General features: G+C 36.8%; 2 protein-coding genes across 2 annotated transcripts; one reads left to right on the top strand and one right to left on the bottom strand.

Moving 5' to 3' along the window:
• Positions 1 to 5,246: 5,246 nt before the first annotated feature.
• On the bottom strand, positions 5,247 to 9,068 carry LOC107631876 (ARM repeat superfamily protein). Its single transcript, XM_016335448.3, has 9 exons — positions 8,838 to 9,068; positions 8,617 to 8,739; positions 8,297 to 8,494; positions 7,799 to 7,877; positions 7,359 to 7,504; positions 6,826 to 6,939; positions 6,319 to 6,450; positions 5,715 to 5,828; positions 5,247 to 5,593 (listed from the first exon to the last, which is right to left on the bottom strand). The coding sequence occupies exons 1-9, from the start codon at positions 8,889 to 8,891 to the stop codon at positions 5,546 to 5,548; spliced, it is 1,008 nt and encodes a 335-aa protein (XP_016190934.1). The 5' UTR covers positions 8,892 to 9,068; the 3' UTR covers positions 5,247 to 5,545.
• Positions 9,069 to 19,840: 10,772 nt separating this feature from the next.
• On the top strand, positions 19,841 to 21,219 carry LOC110269837 (uncharacterized). The gene is made up of 2 exons (XM_021117616.2): positions 19,841 to 20,293; positions 20,424 to 21,219. The coding sequence occupies exons 1-2, from the start codon at positions 19,865 to 19,867 to the stop codon at positions 21,030 to 21,032; spliced, it is 1,038 nt and encodes a 345-aa protein (XP_020973275.1). The 5' UTR covers positions 19,841 to 19,864; the 3' UTR covers positions 21,033 to 21,219.
• The last annotated feature ends 690 nt before the right edge of the window (positions 21,220 to 21,909 follow it).

The following is a 21,909-nucleotide window of genomic DNA, read 5'->3' as shown; positions in this document are numbered from 1 at the left end:
AAAGACAAAAGATCATAAAAGTAAATAAATAAATAAATAAATAATAAAAACTATTAAAATTTTAGAAAAAAATTATTAATATAAAAATTATAAAAAATAAATAAAAAATAAGTAAAGATATATTTGTCTCTTTATAAAAATATTTGGTCATTCTTCTTAAATATTATAAAAAAAAATTGGTCTTTCTTAATAATTTTGGTATTAAAGGTCTTTTTTAATAATTAAATTTTTCTAACCGTCCTTTAGAATAATTTTTTTAATATAAATTCATTATTTCCATCCGTTTTAAGAATGTCTGATTCCCCATATAATTGACTTCTCACTAAATTAATAAGATAGATTTATACTGTCAATTATAATAATTCAATCTATAACTTAGCTAGGCCACTTTTTTATATATTACACTATTAATTAATATAAACACTTATTGTAATAATGGCCTGTTAAAACAGATATAAATAAACACAAGAGACAATAATAAAATTTTGGATTTAGCTAATATGTACTCTAATGATACAAGTTAAAATTTATTAATTAAAAAATTTATTATAAAAAATTGTAAAATAAAAAATATAATTAAAATAGTGTGTAAAAAAAATATTGAGAATTTTAAATTTACAAAAAAAATGAGAAAACATTGATAAAGAGACTAATTTGGTGCACGACATTCAATTTCAGGGACTAAAATGAATCATTTGATGCAAAATAAGGGACTAATTTAGTGCATATGTAATGATGACATAGTTGATAATATTTGGACAAATAACATTGTGACACGTGGTATAATCCGACACGTGACAAAATAGTATTGTGACACGTGGCATAACTATCCACGTCAGCATGTCACATGTCGCTGTTCGATACGTCATTATACTGTTACACGTGATCAAATCATAAGATGACACGTATCATTAAAGGTCCACGTCATTAAACTACGTCAGCGTGTCGTTAACGAAAAATGAATTAAAAATTAATATAGTACATTTTTTTAATTTCAAAAACGTAATTGGTATAATTAAAATTTCAAAAATAATTTTAATACACAACGTCAATGTAAAAAACCACTTTAGAGATTTAATCGATATATAATCCTCTAGTTGACTTTTATTATGAGAGCAAACTTTTGTCTCAATGAAATGGATGTAAATTTTGTGTGTTTAGCAATACATTTTTACCTGCTATTTCCACAAATATTCGTACAATTAAATATTTATTAGCATTTCTGACCTCTATTTTAAACTATAACTCTATAATTACAATCTATCAATTTTATTTATATAAAAATTAATACTAAAATTATTTTATATTTAATTAATGACATATATATTCTTTAAAATTTTGTCACGTCGCCAACATATATTAGTATATAAATGTAATTCTATTATATATTTTTTTCAACTTTAATATTAATTCTTATACTGATTTTCATAATAATTAATAAATTAACCCTTATAATTAAAATTTTCTTTTAAAAATAATAAATGTCTTCTTCGTTATTTGATTCATATTTTTATAACAGTTCTCACAATAATTAACAAAGTTCTCTTATATAAACTATCATATATGTTGGATCTAAAATTGTAAACTAAAGCATATTCAATCATTTTTAGAGATACAATGAAATAATTTGGTTATTTATTTGTTTTTACAATGGTACTTTTTTAAAATAATTTATAGATAGGAGATGAGTATATTAGATTGTTTCGAAAAATAAAAACCAATGAGTAGTTTAATTATACTATAGTTGAAAGACATCAAGCTACTATTATATAGTTTATTTGACAGGAAAAGAAATACTTTTAAATTTTAGACTATTACAATCAATTTTATGTCTAATAATTCAATATTTTTTTTGCATTCACTTTAATAATGTTATAAAACACACAAATAACTATAATAATGTTAGATAAAATTACAACATTTATTTTTAAATTGATTTAAGTTAAGATAATTCTTCAATGTTATTTCATTTTATTTTATTTTAATATTTATATTGTAATCCTATCTAATGAAAACAATGCATTTTATTTATATTTATCGAAATAGTTGATAATATAGATATATAAAATTTTAATTTTTGAAACATAAATTAATAAAAATAACTTTAAATATTATACATAACTACTTTGCATAAAATCTTAAAATGTTTATGACTATATTTCATGTAATTAAACTTTTATAATTTCAAAAAATATACTTTTCAAAAATAATTTAGTACTCGTATTCATATTTATATATTTAAAATTATTTTTATAAAATTTATTAATCACTTTTATTATTTATTTAAATCTGCAGAACGCACGGATCTCAACCTAGATAAGTTTAAACTCTGATAAGATCATCAAGTCACATATTAGGGGGGGAAAAAAGCGTTACACGTGACATTTTTAACATTGTACCAATGATAGATAATAGGAAGAGTATATATTATTAGTGATGAGGTGGTTGATGAGACAACTGTCCATGAGAGAACCTTAGCTTAGCTTGGGAGGCCTCATCAAAGGCTCAAAGGGGGATAGAATAAATGGAATGTCTTACAGCGACATTCAACTAGCAATAGTGACACCTAACATGAGCACCAAGGAATTAAGCCTTCCACATTCAATTCTATCTGCACCACCTATTTAACATAAGGTGGTCCATTTTAGCCAATGAAAATTAAATATTTATTGCGCCATAGTCAATAATAGACTTGATATGTACCAGATTTGGAGTACACATTGGGAGGCTAAGATTGGTTGATGGTGTTAAAATTAGTATAATGTTTTGTGTATTATTATTGAATATTTGACCGAAGGACATTATGGCAATAATTATTTAAGCTCTCTCTGATGATTTGGCTCTGGAAGCCTTTCGTGGTGCTACATTGGCCTCTGAACTATTAAGAACTTGGAAATACCGGCAAGAAATTAAATGTGCGGGGTCGTATATTAATATTATACTGTGTATTCATAATATCTTTATTTTAGTATGGGCCAAGAAAATAATAATCAAGGTATATTTGTTCCATTGTTATTACTTATTAGAAGATGAATGGGACCTTTTTCCCCTGTTTAAAATTCTAACCACATATACTTGCCCTAGGGTATACTTGCTATTAATGGAGGGTTTTGGATTATTGATTTAGATGGGTGGCATAATATATAATCTATTTATTATATATTATAATTGGACAACTAAAATATATTATGTGTTCCGTTTTAATTGTAATTAAAAAAAAAATATTTTCCTCCAACATTAAGATAGTGTTTGGTGGAGAGATAGAGACAAAAAGACTGAAATTGAGAGACAGAGACTAAGAGATAGAAATTGAAATAAATATCAGTATTCTGCTTGATGCAAAATGAAAGATAAAAATTGAAATAAGAATGAAATTCTAATTTAATTTGCACAAAGAGTAAAATTGGAATTAATTAATTGAAATGGGGGTATTTTAGGTATAAAATGTTATTAAAATTTCAGTCTCCATCTCTAAAAATTTTAGGCTGTGTTTGGTTTATGTATGGGTAAAGACATAGACACAAATACACAAATATTAAAGACATATACATAAGAGACACAAAATTTTTACTTTGTTTGGTAACTATGCACAAGACATAACATAAATTGTAAATATCAATATTATCCTTATTTCTCCAAAAAAAATCACCACAGTCACTACTAATAAGGATAAAAGTGGAAAAACTTATGTCTTAACTTTTGTGTCTTAGTGTCTCAATAAAATAGCAGTACACAAATTTTATGTATTTGTATACCAATGTGTACTACCGTGTCTTTGCTTATTTTAGGCAGTGTTTGGTTGTTGTCTCAAAAAAATAGAGACATAGACACAAAGACACAAATACACATGAACACAAAGATACACAAATTTTATAACATGTTTGGTGATAATACACAAGACACATGTATTTAATTCAAAAGTTCATTTTATCCCCAAACTAAAACAACTCAAGTGTTAAAGATAAAGGACAATGATTAGAATTTTAAAAAATAATCAGGGATAGAATTGAAAAAATCTGTGTCTCATGGGTTGTGTCTTAGTGTCACAGCTTGAAAAAGATACACTAAATACATGTCTTTTATGTGCATCTGTGTATAACCGTGTCTTTTAAAATTTTATGTCTCAGCAAACAAACGGTGTATACGTACCACCGTGTCCATGTCTCTGATGGACATGGACATTAACCAAACGGAGCCTAAATGTATTTGAAAACCAAACATGAAATATGGGTGTGAGTGTGTCACCGTGTCTCAAAATTTGGTGGACACACCCACTAAACAAATACTACATTAGTTCTATGTGTCTCTATTTTTTGGAGGTATTGAAATACTGAAAATTTAGAAACAGAAATAAAAATTTAAATACCAATCTCTAAACTAATAAACATAATACTGAATCTCAATCTCTTAATCTCTGTCTCAATACCTCAAAACAAGTGCTACCGTAGTTAACTATCCTCTCCAACTTTCCAAAAAATTTTCAAATGTCAACCGACATCTCTATTGCACCCTATATATAGGTGCAATCGTGCTTATCTCGAGTGCTGAGGTAGAGAAATTCTTCAACCACATCACCCGAGTTGTTTTTTATTATATCTTAGGTGCACCCAAAATTTGTTAAAAAAATGCACATTATTTATCTGTGATATATCATTTGAGATCTGGCATTAATTAGCGCAGAAATTCAATATCCGAAATGTGATATTCCCATAAATAAAATATTTAATTAATTTAAATAAAAAATCATTATTATCTGTCCTTTTAACATTTTTATTATTTTTGTTTTTTATATTTTGACATAAGATGATGAAATTTAAATCTACAACCTGATACATTCTACTCGTTCCTTATAGTTTTAAACAGTTATGTTGATGCATTTCTTGGTTGTAATGTTCCTTTTAGAAAACTATTATATCAATCACCATAATATTATATGCTGTAAAATGTTAATAGAAAAGTTGGGTTAAATTGATTGTCCATTATAAAACATTTTATATTCCTCGTCATATTTATATTAACTTGGACAATATGAATGTAAATTTCGTTCACGGTCAAGCTTATTATTATTATCTCAAAGATTCAACTTTAATAAATTTATCAGTGTAAACAAAATTTAACTAGGTCACACAAGGGAAAAAAAACTTATATGACTAGATGATAGTATAAATTTTTATATCAAAATAAACCCCTTTTTTAAAATGAACTTTTTTCTCTTGGAAATAAGTCAACTTAATCTATAAATCAAGTTTATAAAGAACCGTCGAACTCAACTAGCATAAATATATACTAACATGAAGTCTAGAGTGACTAGACTAAAATTCTGAACTACCAAAAAATTTCTCATCTTTGAAACCCCCGGGGCGGGGGTTTCTCTATTTTTTTTATTTCAATCAGTAAATATAAATCAGATGATTTTACATTTTTGGGAGAGGTAATTCTAACAATGAAATGATTAACTCTGACTTGGCATGACCTTGATAACTAGTGCATGTTTCTCACGGAGAAGTTCTGGTGTCAACTGAATGAATAATTGTATATGGAGTAACTACTTTGTGGTCTCACCAGATGTTTCTTCTCCACTGCTGTGAATCAACTGAACAATAAACAGAAACAAACATTAAGATATTCTGACAATTGAAATTGAAGTTAAAAACTTATAGTAGAAGATGGAGTAGAGGTTCAAGAAGACAATAAGGATGAATATGGTGTTTTACCAAGGAACCCAGTTGCTCATATGCTTCCATCACTTTCGGATCTTCCTCGTCTTCATAACCTACTTGTACTATTCTAGGTCCATTAACAGACCAAAAGGCTCTTCGGCCTGCATCCTGCAAAACAATGACAACATAATTCCGACATGTCTAGGAAAGCAATATATCTAGAATGGCGAATCATACTATTCTAACAACCGTGTTTGGGAACTAACACTCAATGTGTAACTAAATCATTATAGAAAATAGGTGTTAGGTTATACTCAAGCCAAACAATAGTATTCATTTCTCTAAGAAAATGTAACATCTAAAACACCCATCCCATCCCAACCCATGATAAGTTCTTATAGTAACTAAAAGTAGTTTGTATATATATATATATATATATATATATATATATATATATAATTAAAAAAAATTGTTTATTTTCCACATTGCTGCTTCATATTAGCAAACAATGATGAAGTTACTCTTTTCTGCCAACTTCCCCCACAAAGTTTCACTGTTTTGATGACAATAATTTTCTTGGATAGACTTGGAAAATGGAAACAAACATAGAACATATGGAGAAAAAATGGAAGAAAATTTTCCATATATATATATATACCTGCAATGAGATCAAGTATATGGCTTCCAAAGCTTGAGTACGAATTTCCGGATCAGTAACTGGCTCACGTTCAATCGAGAGAGCAGTCCCAAGTTCAAGTGGCATTTTTGATCGATCTTCCTCATTGTAGATCTACATAAAAACTACTCTATCAATGCAAGAGTCATGAAAAAAAAATGGGTTCTAATAAATGATGGTGCATAATCTGATTGCTATAAGTCCCAAGATAAAAAAATAAACAATTCATTTTAACATTCAGCACACGTATGCCATTCACAAATCACAACGAGGTCAGACAACAGACATGCTACTCATGCTGTACAGTGTACAGTGAACTACAGATATACATGAGAATTCAAATTACTGCCATATTGAGAAAGGAAATGGCTTAGTTCATAGCATTGTGCAGTTAAAACAATTTTGGAGGTGGTGGAAGGAGTGCTACTCCTAAATAAGCAGAGGAATATAATAATACTTTGACAACATAAAAGGTAGAAAGCATGTAACCTTGTTGCCAGCTACTGGAAGAAGTAATGCTGGCCAAAGAAACTCCGATACCAGAAGCAAATTTTGTAGTTGATTCTCAGCTTCAAAGCAACAATTGCGTATTGTTCCAGAGACCTACAGGAAATCAAACGTTGTACCAAATGTGTTACTGACTGAGCAAAGCTACAGCTCTAAACTTGACTATAAAAGTGCTGCTCATCTTGGCTTCTATTTTTTTTTTTTAATATAAATTTAAAAGTAAAGGCCAAAAAGTTGCTTCCTTTACCTGGAAACCTTAACTCACAAGTCCAATAAGCAAATTCAACACAAACAAAACAAGAATCCTTTACACATAATATACTCAGTCTAAAGAATACTGTCTTAAGGACACAAAACGTTGTTAGTTATGGCAGGTCCAAGTTCAAAACTTATATTGAAATTTTTTGAATATCATATAACATGTCATTACCCACAATAGAATTAAAAAGACACAATGCTAACATCGCCTAAGGCAGGGAAACAGAAAACATTCATGGTGCCATTATTATCCATACCCCTTTCTTTCTCAATGAGCTGTTTGAATCAAATTGTCTGATTATCTGCTTCAAGAGTCCCCGTTTTGGGTCAAGGAGAAGCTGCCTTCCTGCCTGCTGCTTTGAGATGTTGACAAGTATTGAAGCAACATGTTCAAAAGGATCGTCTGGCAAATGTTGAGGGAAACTTACACTCAATGAATATGATACTTGGTGAATGTTCTAAAGGATCATATGAAAGGCATAAAAATCTACGAAAATAAAAAGGCCAAGTTTTCTAGTACTGTCAAACTGTTGGACAGCCAATTATATGTTTCTATTGAGTCATTGTTATTTATTTATATCAAAAGAAAATCCACAAAGAAATACTTCTAGAACAATTGCCTGATCAAGTCATTGCATTAATTAATATTGCCTCAAACGTTTTATACGTAGAACGTGCAATAACCAGAAGGACGCACCATGATTTTCATGTGTCGTTCTACAAAATGATCTCACTAGCTTCATAACATACAAGCCATGTACCTTGTCATCTTCAATCTGACAGACCAGGGGAGAATAATCAATTCACGAGTCTACAAAACAAGCAAGAGGAAAAGAAAATGCAGTTTCTCTTTCCCCAACATATATAACAAATAACATGACACCTACACTCTGTAAATTTGTTAATGTCGTCAAACTAGAACACCTCTGCTTTTGCAATCATATAATACTCAATTTCTCAATACATACTTACATGTAATATAACACTATCCTCAATTTTGTTCCTCTCAAATTTCAATTAACCAGTATTTTTCTAGGTTAACCGGATTCAAGTCACCCTTAGAAGTTACAAATGAGAATGACCGGAACATATGCTTGGTGCAGACACAATGACAGATATGCTCGTTTTATATTAACTTATCCTGCATTCAATAAAATTTTGCAATCAAATTCTTTCTCTAAAAAAATAACAATACCTGAAGCAAGGAAGCAGAACCAGCATCAAGTTGAGTAAGATTCACCAAAAGCATCACAAGCAAACGAGAGATACTCGATTCTGGCTTGTACAAAACCTCCATAGCAGTTTTGACCATTCCACTCCGCACCATGTCCGCCGCAAGATTCGAATCTTGCGATAGATTCACCAGAGCTTCAGCCGCGGGTTCCGAAACCTCCTGAAAACGAGACACACAAACACCGGGTAACCGCATCAAAACCTCAACTCGAGTGAACGCAACTATTGCCGTTTGCACAAAAAAAAAAAAAAAAGCAAAAACGACATGCTTGTATCAGTGACCTTGGGAGCGTTTAGGAGTCGTGACAGGGAAGGCAAGACGGTGTTTGCGTATCTTGCGAGTGAGTGCATCCCTTCATCAGAACCGGTTAGTCCCCGAACTATGTCGACGGCGGCCTTTGTTAACTAAGAAGAGCAGCGAAACGACGACGGAGGATTATTCGATTATACGACATAAAAATGAGCATAAACGACTTTGGAAAGAATGAAGCTAGGGATTTTACTTGCGGCGATGGAGAAGATAGGAAGGAGACGAGTTCTTCCAGCTCCGTCGGCATTCTTCTTGTTCTCTTGTCACACTCTGACTCTGCTGTACTCCACAAAGCTGATTGCGGCGGCTCTTGGTGCTACTGCCACCACCCTTTTAGAACTTTCTGGATACGACGCCGTTCTCCTCTCGTAGACTTTTTCTGCTTCAAATAAAAGTGGAAAGTGAGAATCTATTGCTTTTTTTTTTCTTTTAAAAAATGATAACATAAATTATTCTTTCTCTTTTCGAATTTTTTTAATTTGAGTGGAATTAGAATTTTTTATTTTAATAAATTAAATAAATATTTTATTTATTGAAATAAATAATTTTAAAATTTATTACGAAAATACGTTATCTATCTTTATCTCGTTTAAAACTTTAAATGAGATAATTGTTTTAAATGAGATAATTTTTAATGTACTTCATTTACAATATTTTTTTAATTTCTATATATCTTTAAAAATAATAATTATTAATAATTTAAATTTGACCAAAATCCTTAAAAATAGAATATTTCAAATAACAGAGAAGATAGACGGTTTTATATAATAAGAAAGATGAGCGGTTTTAAAAATAGTGGTTAATTTACTAGTTCGCTTAAACAAGTGTGAGATTGGGAAATATCGTGGAAAACAAAAAAAAAAGGTAATTAACAGTGGACAATAATAAACGTGTTAAATGTTAATAATGTTCTATTTTTAAAATCATCCATATTTTCTATTGTATAAAACCGTTCATCTTTTCCATTATTTAAAATGTTTTATTTTTGAGAGTTTGGTCCAATTTAAATTATTAATATTTATTATTATTTTAAAAAAATATTTTTTTTATATTTACCGTTGTTACGATGGGTAACCGGAGATTGTTGGGCTGGACTCGTGAGGTGGCCCAATCGTCTGAGGAAGGAAGCCTTCGAGCGGGTCTGCGTCTTGGGGGCCTCCGTCCGACTTGTGAGTATGAACGAATGGGGGTGGTACCTGCAAAGACACTCCGATGCCTAAGTCAGCAAGGGTGTGAGCAGGGCTAGAGAGTATTGGAACTTAGAGATACCTGAGACGTGTCAGTGTATTTATAGTGGTAAACCAATAACCACCGTTGAAGTAGTGCCACTTTTTAAGGGGAATAACCGTCCCTTTATCTTAGGGTGGTTGAGATACGGCTCTTGGAAGTGGTTAGAGAGATTCTAGGGGCAGTTATCCTCTTGAGGGAGGGTTTATCTGTCAGCTGATCCTCGTACCGACTTCTTTAGAGCAAGTCGTGAAGATAACCGACTTCGTGGCATCTGGTTTGTGTAGTGTGAGGCTCAACCCCTTTGGGTTGGGCCCTTTTATTTGGATCCTGGGCCTTAGCATTGGGCCAGGGTATGAACAGTGCCCCTACTCGAGCCCAATTTCTTTTAAGATTTTGGGTTCGAGTATTCTACTCGGGGATGTAGCCGACTTGGGAGGGAACCGACATGTTTGTTTGGAACCGACGTGACTTTCGTGACTTTTGATTTTTCACAGTTACGCCTAATCAAACGTCGCGTCTGTTAAAGGTTCGCGTAGGTATTGATTACCTTGGTAACGGTGCACCCATTAATGACTGCCCGTTTTTACCATTATGCCCCTAACGTGTTTATAAATACTTTCCCTCTCTTTCATTGTTTCGTTTCTGCGATTTTTCAAATTTCCTCTCCACCTGTTCGTGAAGCATTCTTGCGTTTGAAGGCTTTCATTTCCTCCAACCTTTTTCAGATAAAAGTTAGATTTTTCTTCTTCTCCTTTTGCAACATGCTTACTGTTTGCATGCTTTTATTTTGCAGATGGATAGGTTGATTCGTAGGTTTCTGTTTGATTCCGTACTTCCCCTTAGAGACCATGTTTTTTTATTTTCTTTTCTTTTTCCTTTGTAGGTTTTACCAAAACCCTTTTTAAAAGAAATAAAATGTCTTCTATTGAAAGTCTTGCTCAGTGGGTCGATGTTACGGTCCTGGGGGAGGAACCTTTGGTTGACACTGATTTTCTTACTGATCTTCGCACTCGCCACCGGCTCTGCACCTCTGATGAGGATGAGCCGAAGTATGAACTACTTGCCCCGGGTCCAGAAGACCGGGTCTGCTTTGGGAGGGCTTCGGAGGCAGTCCCTCATTTCTTTTTTATGTATGAGAGCATGCTTACCCGCCTGGGCGTTTTCCTTCCTTTTTCTGACTTTGAGATGGATATTTTACGCCACTGCCGTGTTGCACCTACCCAACTTCATCCCAATTCCTGGGGTTTTTGAAAATTTATCAATTTGTCAGCCATGCTTTAGACTTTCCGACTTCCTTGAGGATTTTCTTTTTTCTCTTCCATATGACTAAGCCCTTTAGTGGGCAAAATAATAAACAACAATGGGTGTCCTTCCGGGCTATACAAGGTCGGAGGGTCTTCACCCTTTTTGATGAATCTTTTCATGACTTCAAAAATTATTTTTTCAAAGTGGAAGCCCCATATCTGGATACTAAAAAATTTCTCCAAGGGTCTCCGACCTTTTTCCAAACACAATTAAGTAGCTTTTATTTGTTTTCTTAGATTTTCGACTTGTCTGACTGTCTTTTTCCGACTTGTCTGACCTCTTGGCTACTACTTGTTTTTACAGAGATGGCGAGGAGGAATTCGAATGAGTCTTACCAGAGGGTCCAGGAGGCTAGGGCAAGGTCCCGGGCCAGGACTGGTGGTGTCAGGTCAGCTATCCCTCCCCCTCCTCCTCCTCGAAATTTGGGGACTCCTTCTGAACCTATTGTTATCTCTTCTTCTGCTCCTTCTCAGCCGTCCCCTCCCCCCCGATCCTCCCCTGAGCCTGAAAGGAAGAAGCGCAAGGCTTTAGAGCCTAGTTCTTCTTTCGAGGGTGAAGCCAAGGTGGATGCCCCTGAATTTATCCGGAAGTACATCTATCCTCATGCCCGTATAGGCTTGGATGATGTTTCTATCTGGAACCACCTCACTATTATGGCTCAAGAGAGTATCAGGGCGGCGGCGGTGTGCACCAAATTTCTTGATATTTTCGAGAAGACTCCTCTTAGCTCTCTTGGTTCGTCCTCGAGGGCTAAAGAGTTGGAGGAGAGACTTCTTTTATATCAAAAGCATGAGAAAAAGTTGAAGGAGGAGGTCGCCAAACTAGAGGAGGAGAGGAAGGATCTCCAGGAGAGGGAGAGCAAGTTGCAGGCCCAGTGCAACATGGAGGTCAGTTTAAGGCTGAAGGCGCAGGAGAGTTATTCAAGCCTTTTTGAGGACCTTGTGGTTGTAAAAAAAGATCTGCTGAATGCTCGGACTGCCTACACCGAGTTGGAGGACTCTATTGCCGAGGGATCTGAAGAGGCCTGGAGGATTTTTAAGGAGCAAGTCGGAGTCATTGCTCTTGGCTTGGATCTCTCTCCTTTAGATCCTGACAAGGTCGTCATTGATGGTGCTATAGTGACTCCTCCTGCCCCCCAAGTTGTTTCTGAGTCCAACTTGAAGACTCGGGGGCAGAGGATTATTGAGTCCCCTCCTCGCTCAAAGGATGCTCCGAGCTCTTCCAAGGTTCCTCCGACTTCCTCTCCGTCTCCTATGGATGCCTCTCTCCCTGGTCCTGACGCTGCTCCGACTATTCTTCCTAGTTCTGGTGGTGATCCATCTACTCCTCTGAAAAAATAAATTTATTGGCTATATGGGGGCCCGGCCTGTGGGTCCCCCTTTTTTAAACTCTTTTATATTTGTTTGTTGGTGGTTGTGGTGACTAAACAATTTTCTCTGGCCTTTTAAGGCCGTAAACAAAAAAATATTTATAAATACCCTTTTTTGGACAAGGGTTTTAGTTTTTAAAGAAATACCCTTTTTGGATAAGGGTTTTAAAGAAATACCCTTTTTGGATAAGGGTTTTAGTTACCTTTTGCATGTGCATGCTTTTCTGTTTGTAGTTTTTTGAAAAACCCTCTTTTTGATCTTTTTAGTTTTGGAAACCTTTTTCCTGGCTGTCTGTCCTTTTGGGTTCCTCTTCGCTTTAAGGACAGCTTTTAAGCTTTTTCCTAGGTTTTTCGATCTCTTTTTGATTATTCTTTATACTCAACTTTGTTTTGAGCTTCTATGACTTAGGTTATTTTTGCGACGCGTTTTCTTTTCTACTCGGTTTTGTATTTCGACTTATAAGTCGGCATATCCCCGAGTTTCTCACGATCAACTTTTATAATCTCTTTACACCGACTTGTACCTCGTCGTTTTATCCTGACGACCATCTAGGTCGGTTCATGGGAATTTCACGTTTTGTCGAGCTTAAGTCGGCGCGTTTTGTAGGAAAAAAAAATAAACGAGAAGGAATTTATAAGAGATATTGTAAAAGATCTTTATTTATTTGGGGGGGGGGTACCTTACTGCTACTAAGGGCTTTTGACAGCCTATTTTCCCTTAGCCTCTACTATGATGCCTCGTTAAAAACCCTTCTCCAGAAAAAACCCTTTAACTTTCGGGAAAAAATCGTGAAGTTGGGAAAAGAGTACATCAGTGAGTAGAGTTCGCTTTTAACTGTAGTACCTTTTCCAAGCATGCCACGATCTTGGTAACTCGGCGCCGCTTAGGTCGGTCACCCTATAATAACCTTTTCCTAAGACCTCGCTGACTTTGTAGGGTCCTTTCCAGTTGGCAGCGAGTTTTCCTTCCCCCGACTTGTTGACTCCTATGTCGTTTTTTATTAAGACCAGATCGCTTAGTGCAAAACTTCTTTGAATGACTTTCTTGTTGTATCTGGTAGCCATCCTTTGCTTCAGCGCTGCTTCTCTTATCTGGGCTTGTTCTCGGACTTCGGGGAGCAATTCTAGCTCCTCTTTGTGCCCCTGTATATTTCTGATTTCATCATGGAGAATCACCCTTGGGCTTTGCTCGCTGATTTCTACTGGTATCATAGCTTCTATCCCATAGACAAGTCGGAAGGGCGTTTCTCCAGTGGCAGATTGGGGCGTTGTTCTGTAAGCCCATAACACTTGTGGGAGCTCCTCAGCCCAGGCTCCTTTTGCATCTTGTAGCCTTTTCTTTAATCCTACCAGTATGACTTTGTTGGCTACCTCGGCTTGTCCATTTGCTTGCGGGTGCTCCACCGAGGTGAACTGGTGTTTAATCTTCATACTGGCCACCAGACTTCTGAAGGTAGAGTCAGTGAATTGGGTTCCATTGTCTGTAGTGATGGAATATGGTATCCCATATCTTGTGATGATATTCTTGTAGAGGAACCTCCGACTTCTTTGGGCTGTGATGGTAGCCAATGGCTCTGCTTCTATCCACTTTGTGAAATAGTCTATTCCCACGATCAAGTATTTAACTTGTCCTGGCGCTTGGGGAAAGGGACCTAACAAATCCATTCCCCATTTTGCGAAGGGCCACGGAGAAGTTATACTGATGAGTTCCTCGGGGGGAGCCACGTGGAAGTTTGCATGCATTTGGCATGGTTGACATTTTTTCACAAATTCTGTGGCATCTTTCTGCAAGGTCGGCCAATAGAATCCAGCTCGGATTACTTTCTTGGCAAGCGACCTGGCTCCGAGATGATTTCCGCAGATCCCGCTGTGGACCTCCTCTAATACCTCGGTGGTTCTCGAGGTCGGTACGCACTTTAATAATGGTGTTGATATTCTTCTTCTGTAGAGAATATTTTTCACCAGAGTGTAGTGTTGTGCTTCCCTCCGGATTCTCTTAGCCTCTTTTTCCTCTTTGGGGAGGATGTCGAATTTCATGTATTCGACCAAGGGGTTCATCCATCCGAGGTTTAGTCCGGTTACCTCAAGGACCACTTGCGTTTCTGCCGTTTTTACCACAGATGGTTCCTGGAGAGTTTCCTGGATCAGGCTTCTGTTATTCCCTCCTGGCTTGGTACTTGCTAACTTGGATAGGGCGTCTGCTCTGCTATTTAGATTCCGAGTTATATGTTTGATCTCGGTTTCCGCAAAGCGCCCAAGATGCTCCAGAGTTTTTTCCAAGTACATCTTCATATTTGGGTCTTTTGCCTGATACTCTCCACTTATCTGGGAGGTCACTACTTGGGAGTCGCTATATACCATCACTTTTGTAGCACCGACTTCTTCTGCCAACTTCAACCCGGCAATTAAGGCTTCATATTCTGACTGGTTATTTGAGGCTGGGAATTCAAATTTGAGGGAAACCTCTATTTGGGTTCCCCTTTCGTCCATTAATATTATGCCTGCACCGCTCCCTGTCTTATTCGAGGATCCATCTACATAGAGTTTCCATATCGTTGGTTTTTCCTCTTGATCTCCTGCGTATTCTGCTACGAAGTCGGTGAGGCATTGGGCTTTAATTGCTGTCCGAGTTTCGTACTTCAAGTCGAACTCGGAGAGCTCTATTGCCCATTGAACCATTCTCCCTGCAACATCCGTCTTTTGGAGGATTTGCTTCATGGGTTGGTTCGTGCGGACTCTTATTGTGTGAGCTTGGAAGTAAGGCCGTAGCCTTCGTGAGGCTACTACTAAGGAGTAGGCAAACTTCTCTAGTTTGTGGTACCTTAGTTCAAGGCCTTGTAGAACTTTGCTGATGAAATATACTGGGTGCTGACTGACCTCATCTTCTCTTATCAGGACTGACGCGACAGCCCTGTCTGCTACAGATAAGTATAGGACGAGGTCTTCCCCAGCTATAGGTCGGGTCAAAATTGGCGGTTGACTCAAGAATCTTTTGAATTCCTGGAATGCCTCTTCGCATTCAGGAGTCCACTCGAACTGACATCCCTTTCTTAATAAGGAGAATAGTGGAAGGGATTTTAGTGCTGATCCTGCCAAGAATCTGGAGAGAGCTGCAAGTCGGCCGTTTAGCTGCTGGACCTCTTTTAAGCAAGTCGGGCTTTTCATTTCTAGGATAGCTCTACACTTATCGGGATTCGCTTCGATCCCTCTTTGCGTCAGCATAAACCCTAGAAATTTTCCAGCTTCCACCGCGAAGGTACACTTTGCAGGATTTAGTCTCATCCCGTGTGACCTTATGGTGTCAAATACTTACGAGAGGTCTGCTAAGAGGTCGGCCTCTTTTTCGGTTTTTACCAGCATGTCGTCTACATAAACTTCCATTAGTCTCCCAAGGTGGGGAGCGAACACCTTATTCATCAGCCTCTGATATGTGGCCCCTGCATTTTTCAATCCAAATGGCATGACCACATAGCAGAAGTTAGCTCTGGGCGTGATGAATGATGTCTTCTCCTGGTCTGGCTCATGCATCGGGATTTGGTTATATCCCGAGTAGGCATCCATGAATGACAAGTATTGATACCCCGAGCGAGAGTCTACAAGGGTGTCAATGCTTGGAAGTGGATAAGGGTCCTTAGGACATGCCTTATTTAGGTCGGTGTAGTCGACACACATTCTCCATTTGCCATTTTGCTTTTTGACTAGCACTACATTGGCTAGCCATGTTGGATATTTAACTTCTCTGATGAAGCCGGCTTCTAGAAGTGCCTGCACTTGCTCTTCCACTACTAGAGCTCGTTCTGGGCCAAGCTTACGCCTTCTCTGTTGCACAGGTCGGGACCCTGGGTATACCGAGAGTTTGTGGGACATGAGCTCAGGGGCTATTCCGGGCATGTCAGAGGCTTTCCAGGCAAAGAGGTCGGAATTGTCTCTTAGGAGTTTAGTCAACCTTTGCTTTAGGGTTTCCCCTAGGTTGGCTCCTATGTTGGTGTTTTTTCCTTCCTCTTCGCCGACTTGTATTTCCTCAGTTTTTCCTCCCGGCTGTGGTCGCAGCTCTTTTCGGGCCCTTGCACCTCCGAGCTCTATGGTGTCAGGTTCAGGCTTTCGTTATAGCATTTTCTTGCCAGCTTCTGATCTCCCATCACCGTTGCTATTCCCGCTGAGGTTGGGAATTTCATGCAAAGGTGGGGAGTGGATACCACCACTCCGAGTCGATTAAGGGTAGCTCTGCCGATTAAAGCATTATATGCTGACCCTACGTCGATGACTATGAAGTCTACACTCAGAGTCTTGGATTTTTTCCCTTTTCCAAAAGTGGTGTGGAGGGGCAAAAATCCCAGTAGTTTTATCGGCGTGTCGCCTAGTCCGTACAAGGTGTCGGGGTAGGCTCTTAATTCTTTCTCATCCAACCCTAGTTTGTCAAAAACGGGCTTGAAAAGGATGTCTGCTGAGCTTCCTTGGTCTACTAGGGTTCTATGGAGATGGGCATTGGCTAGGATCATAGTAATTACCACTGGGTCATCATGCCCAAGGATTATTCCTTGCCCATCTTCTCTTGTCAATGAAATGGTGGGAAGGTCGGATGACTCTCCTCCGACCTGGTAGACTCGCTTGAGATGTCTTTTGCGAGAGGACTTGGTGAGTCCCCCTCCCGCGAATCCTCATGAGATCATATGGATATGTCTCTCCGGGGTCTGCGGTGGTGGGTCTCTTCTATCCATTTCGTCTCGCTTTCTCTTCCCATGACCGTCCGACCTTTCTATGAGATATCTGTCGAGCCGACCTTCTCTAGCCAGCTTTTCTATCACATTTTTAAGGTCGTAACAGTCATTTGTCGAGTGACCATATATTTTATGGTACTCATAGTAGTCGCTGCGACTCCCCCCTTTTTTATTTTTAATAGGTCTGGGAGGAGGCAGTCTTTCGGTATTGCAAATCTCTCTGTATACATTCACTATGGAAACCTTTAGAGGAGTATAAGAGTGATATTTTCTTGGTCTATCGAGACCGATTTTTTCCTTCTTTTTGGGTTCCCTCTCCCTCTCTTTTGTTGAGGGGAGATGCCCAGGTCGCCAACTCAAATCTCTCAGCCTAGCATTCTCCTCCATGTTGATGTACTTTTCAGCTCTTTTCTGTACATCACTTAAGGAGGTGGGGTGTCTTTTTGATATGGATTGTGAGAAGGGACCTTCTCTAAGCCCATTGACTAACCCCATTATGACTGCCTCGGTGGGCAGGTCTTGGATTTCCAAACATGCTTTGTTGAACTTTTTCATATAGGCTCGTAAGGATTCTCCGACCTCCTGCTTTATCCCAGGAGGCTTGGCGCATGTTTTACTTTGTCTTTCTGGATAGAGAACCTCATCAAGAACTTCCTTGAGAGGTCTTCAAAACTGGTGACCGACCTCGGGGGGAGGCTGTCGAACCAGTTCATCGCCGCTTTCGACAAGGTTGTCGGGAAAGCTTTGCATCGTAGCATCAGAAGCATCAGTCAGATACATCCGACTTTTAAAGTTGCTTAAATGATGCTTCGGATCTGTGGTTCCGTCATAGAGGTCCATATCGGGGCTTTTAAAGTTTCTTGGAACTTTTGCCCTCATTATGTCCTCACTAAAAGGATCCTCCCCTCCTGGGGGCGACTCTTCTCTGTCGTCACGGGAGTTCCGACCTTTGAGGGAGGATTCTAACTTTAAGAGTTTCTTCTCTAACTCTTTTCGTCGATCCATCTCCTCTCTTAAGTGCTTTTCTATCTCCCTTTGTCGCTCCCGTTCCTGTTCTAGCTGTTCCAAGCGACTTTGGTGGACATGGACTAATCCCATAAGTTCAGTTGCGTGGGACTGTCCGTCCTTCTCCGAATCGCACCCTTCTGAGGAATTCACCTTCGAAGTTTTGACTCCGGAGGTACCCTCTCTGTGTTGATCGTTGGTTCCCTGGTGGAGGGTTAGGTCCACGTCATTATTTCCGGTGTCCAGATTCTCTTGTTCGGAATCTGTCTCCACATGACCCTCCTCAGGGGATCTGTCCGCCATCACTGGTTGATCTCTCGGGTCCCCGGCAATGGCGCCAATGTTACGATGGGTAACCGGAGATTGTTGGGCTGGACTCGTGGGGTTGGCCCAATCGTCTGAGGAAGGAAGCCTTCGAGCAGGTCTGCATCTTGGGGGCCTCCGTCCGACTTGTGAGTATGAAAGAATGGGGGTGGTACCTGCAAAGACACTCCGATGCCTAAGTCAGCAAGGGTGTGAGCAGGGCTAGAGAGTATTGGAACTTAGAGATACCTGAGAGGTGTCAGTGTATTTATAGTGGTGAACCAATAACCACCGTTGAAGTAGTGCCACTTTTTAAGGGGAATAACCGTTCCTTTATCTTAGGGTGGTTGAGATACGGCTCTTGGAAGTGGTTAGAGAGATTCTAGGGGCAGTTATCCTTTTGAGGGAGGGTTTATCTGCCAGCTGATCCTCGTACCGACTTCTTTAGAGCAAGTCGTGAAGATAACCGACTTTGTGGCATCTGGTTTGTGTAGTGTGAGGCTCAACCCCTTTGGGTTGGGCCCTTTTATTTGGATCCTGGGCCTTAGCATTGGACCAGGGTATGAACAACCGTGAAAATGAGATATATGAAAATTAAAAAAATACACATATCTCGTTTACGGCAAAATATATTAAAATTTATCTTGTTTACCTTATAAACAAGATAAGGAAAGATAACAAATTTTCGTAATAAATTTTAAAATTATTTATTTCAATAAATAAAATATTTATTTAATTTATTAAAATAAAAAATTCTTAGAATTACTGTATTATTTTTCATTTATCTATTTAACTCTTCATTATTTTTTCTAAAAAGTTTAATTTTCTCAAATACCTTATTTAACTGTTCATTATTATTTTAATACATTTTCTTTTATTTTCATATATATTTTTGGTTTATAATAAGACCAAACTATTAAAAGAGAAATATCCATGTTATTAATTGATTTCATCAAGTAAATATTAGAAAGAAGAATTGAATAGCAATAGTTGAATTAATTTTAACATATCATTAAGCAAATACTTATATAATTAACAAATTATTATAAATGCAGACAGTAGTCTTTAACTTTGAACCAATCAAATTTATTAGCAAAATCTTATTTTAATTTTTATAATTAATTATGTTCTAAACTGAATCTAAATTAGTAAAATATTTAATTTTAGTTTTAACGAAGTAAGAAACAGAAACCAAAAGGAAAGCGAAGCCCTAGCTAGTAGGTAGATATATATATTGCACATTAATCGGTGAAGAAAAGCAAAGTTGATCCTACGCTAAGCAAAGCAAAAATGTCAAAGGGAGCAAGAGGCCAATACTGGACAGATGCAGAAAAGTTAAAAGCTGTGTTCGAAGTTTTCATGATTGATCGCATATCGCTGCTTCTCACCATACTGGTTGGCAGGGCTACTTGCGATGATGTCAGCACATGTACATCCCCCAACTACTGGTACCTTTCTCTCATCACCGCCTTAGCTGCCACACCGGCTTTCTGCTTGTTACCGTTCCCCTATAGGATTATTGTGTCGCCGTGGAGCGAGAGAATCTTGTTCTTGCTGGAGCGCCTGTTGGTCTTATTCAGCCTTGCTTCGGCTCCCAGGGGATCTCCCTTTTTTATTTACAGTTTCATCTTGTCTCTGTTTTCTCTCTGCGTTGCTGGGGCCTACTTCGTCTTCTACCTCGACCAACTTTCTCTTCTCACTTGGATTATCAATATGTTTGTAAGTATCATATATGATTTTATTTGTTTAATTTGATGATTTGTTTTGTTTTAACTTTCCAGGATTTAAACTCAATACGATTTGTTCCATGTATCAATTGAATTAAAATGACTATCTATATTTTTGGTAGGATTACAATGAAATCAAATTTCTTGAAATTTGCAAAGGTCTTGGCAAAAATATCGGGAAAATAGCGTCAAGAACCGCTGAAAACTGTATTCGTGAAATTCGCAAAATTCTTATAGTAGAATATAATAATAGCGAAGGAGAAGTTATTAGGAAGAATTTGTGGCAATTCTTCTTTTCCTCTCTCAGCATAGGAAGAGACCATGAAGAAGAAGAAGAAGAAGAAGAAGAAGAAGAAGAAGGAGAAGGAGAAGAAGAAGAAGGAGGAGAAGGAGAAGAAGAAGGAGAAGAAGAAGGAGGAGAAGAAAATAACAAGAGCGACAACAGAAAAATGGGTACTAACAAAGACGAGGACGAGGTCAACATGATGAAGAAAGAAGAATGTATCAAGTGTTGTGAATATGAGGCAAGAATGGTGATGAATGATAAATGGTGGAGAGATATGATGGTAGATACGATTATTGAAACAAAGAAAAAGCAAGAAGAAGAGCGAAGAAAGTGGGAGGAAGAAAAGGCTCAACTTGTTGGGAAACTCTCAGCAGCAATAGCAACGGCTGAACTCTATCGAAACCTATTGCATGATGGTATGGCTGATTTATGGAAAACCACTTAATTAGCTCAAGTTATTCAAACGAATAAAGTACATTTTATTTATTTATTAATTTTAAGTTGTCATTATTATTTTGCGAATTTATGCATCAGTATGAGTTTTTTCCCCTTCAATATGGTATTTGTTATGTTCTAATTTGCATGCATTTGTTTAGACTACGGTGGTTTCGAAAATTGAATGAGAATCTTTTTAAAATATTTGTTATTTCCTGTAGAATGTTTTAGTGTTTTACAACTCCCATCAATTATTTAGTACTAAGGAGTTTCTTAACTGAATTTAGTTGAACGCACCAAATCTTTTTAAAATGAGACTATTTATATGGGATTGTATCTAGAGACGAATCATATATCTAGTGGAACCAAATTCTAATCAACGTTAAATATATTTTAGAAGTGACGAAACTTGCTAACAAACATCTCAAAAGTCAAAAGATTTTATTTATCTATAAAGAAGCCATTTGATAAAAATGTTAAAAATGTCTACTTTTAAAGTTATTTTTTAAAAGTTAAAATTTAACACATATAATTAATTAAACTGTATTATTTTATTAAAATTAAATCGGATAAATTAATTTATCTAAAAAATTAATAAATTTAATTTTAACCCGGTATAAATTAATATCTATTTATAAAAAATGATTATAATATTTTTATGATAAAAAATGACTAAAATACTTCTATTATATATATATATATATATATAGTAAAGTATCGTTTTTGTCCCCAACGTTTGGGGTAAGTCCTATTTGTGTCCCTAACGTTTAAATCGTCCTATTTGTATCCTTAACGTTTACAAAAGTGATTCAATGTTATCCTACTATCAATTATACTAACAAATCAGATTATATTTTTCAATTATTCTCACTTGGATGTATTCATTC

This window comes from Arachis ipaensis, chromosome B3 (assembly GCF_059453495.1).
Source record: "Arachis ipaensis isolate K30076 ecotype BB chromosome B3, ASM5945349v1, whole genome shotgun sequence".
Taxonomy (NCBI): Eukaryota; Viridiplantae; Streptophyta; class Magnoliopsida; order Fabales; family Fabaceae; genus Arachis; species Arachis ipaensis.
The sequence above is the reverse complement of the archived record's forward strand: the minus strand, read 5'-3'. Positions and strand labels throughout refer to the sequence as shown.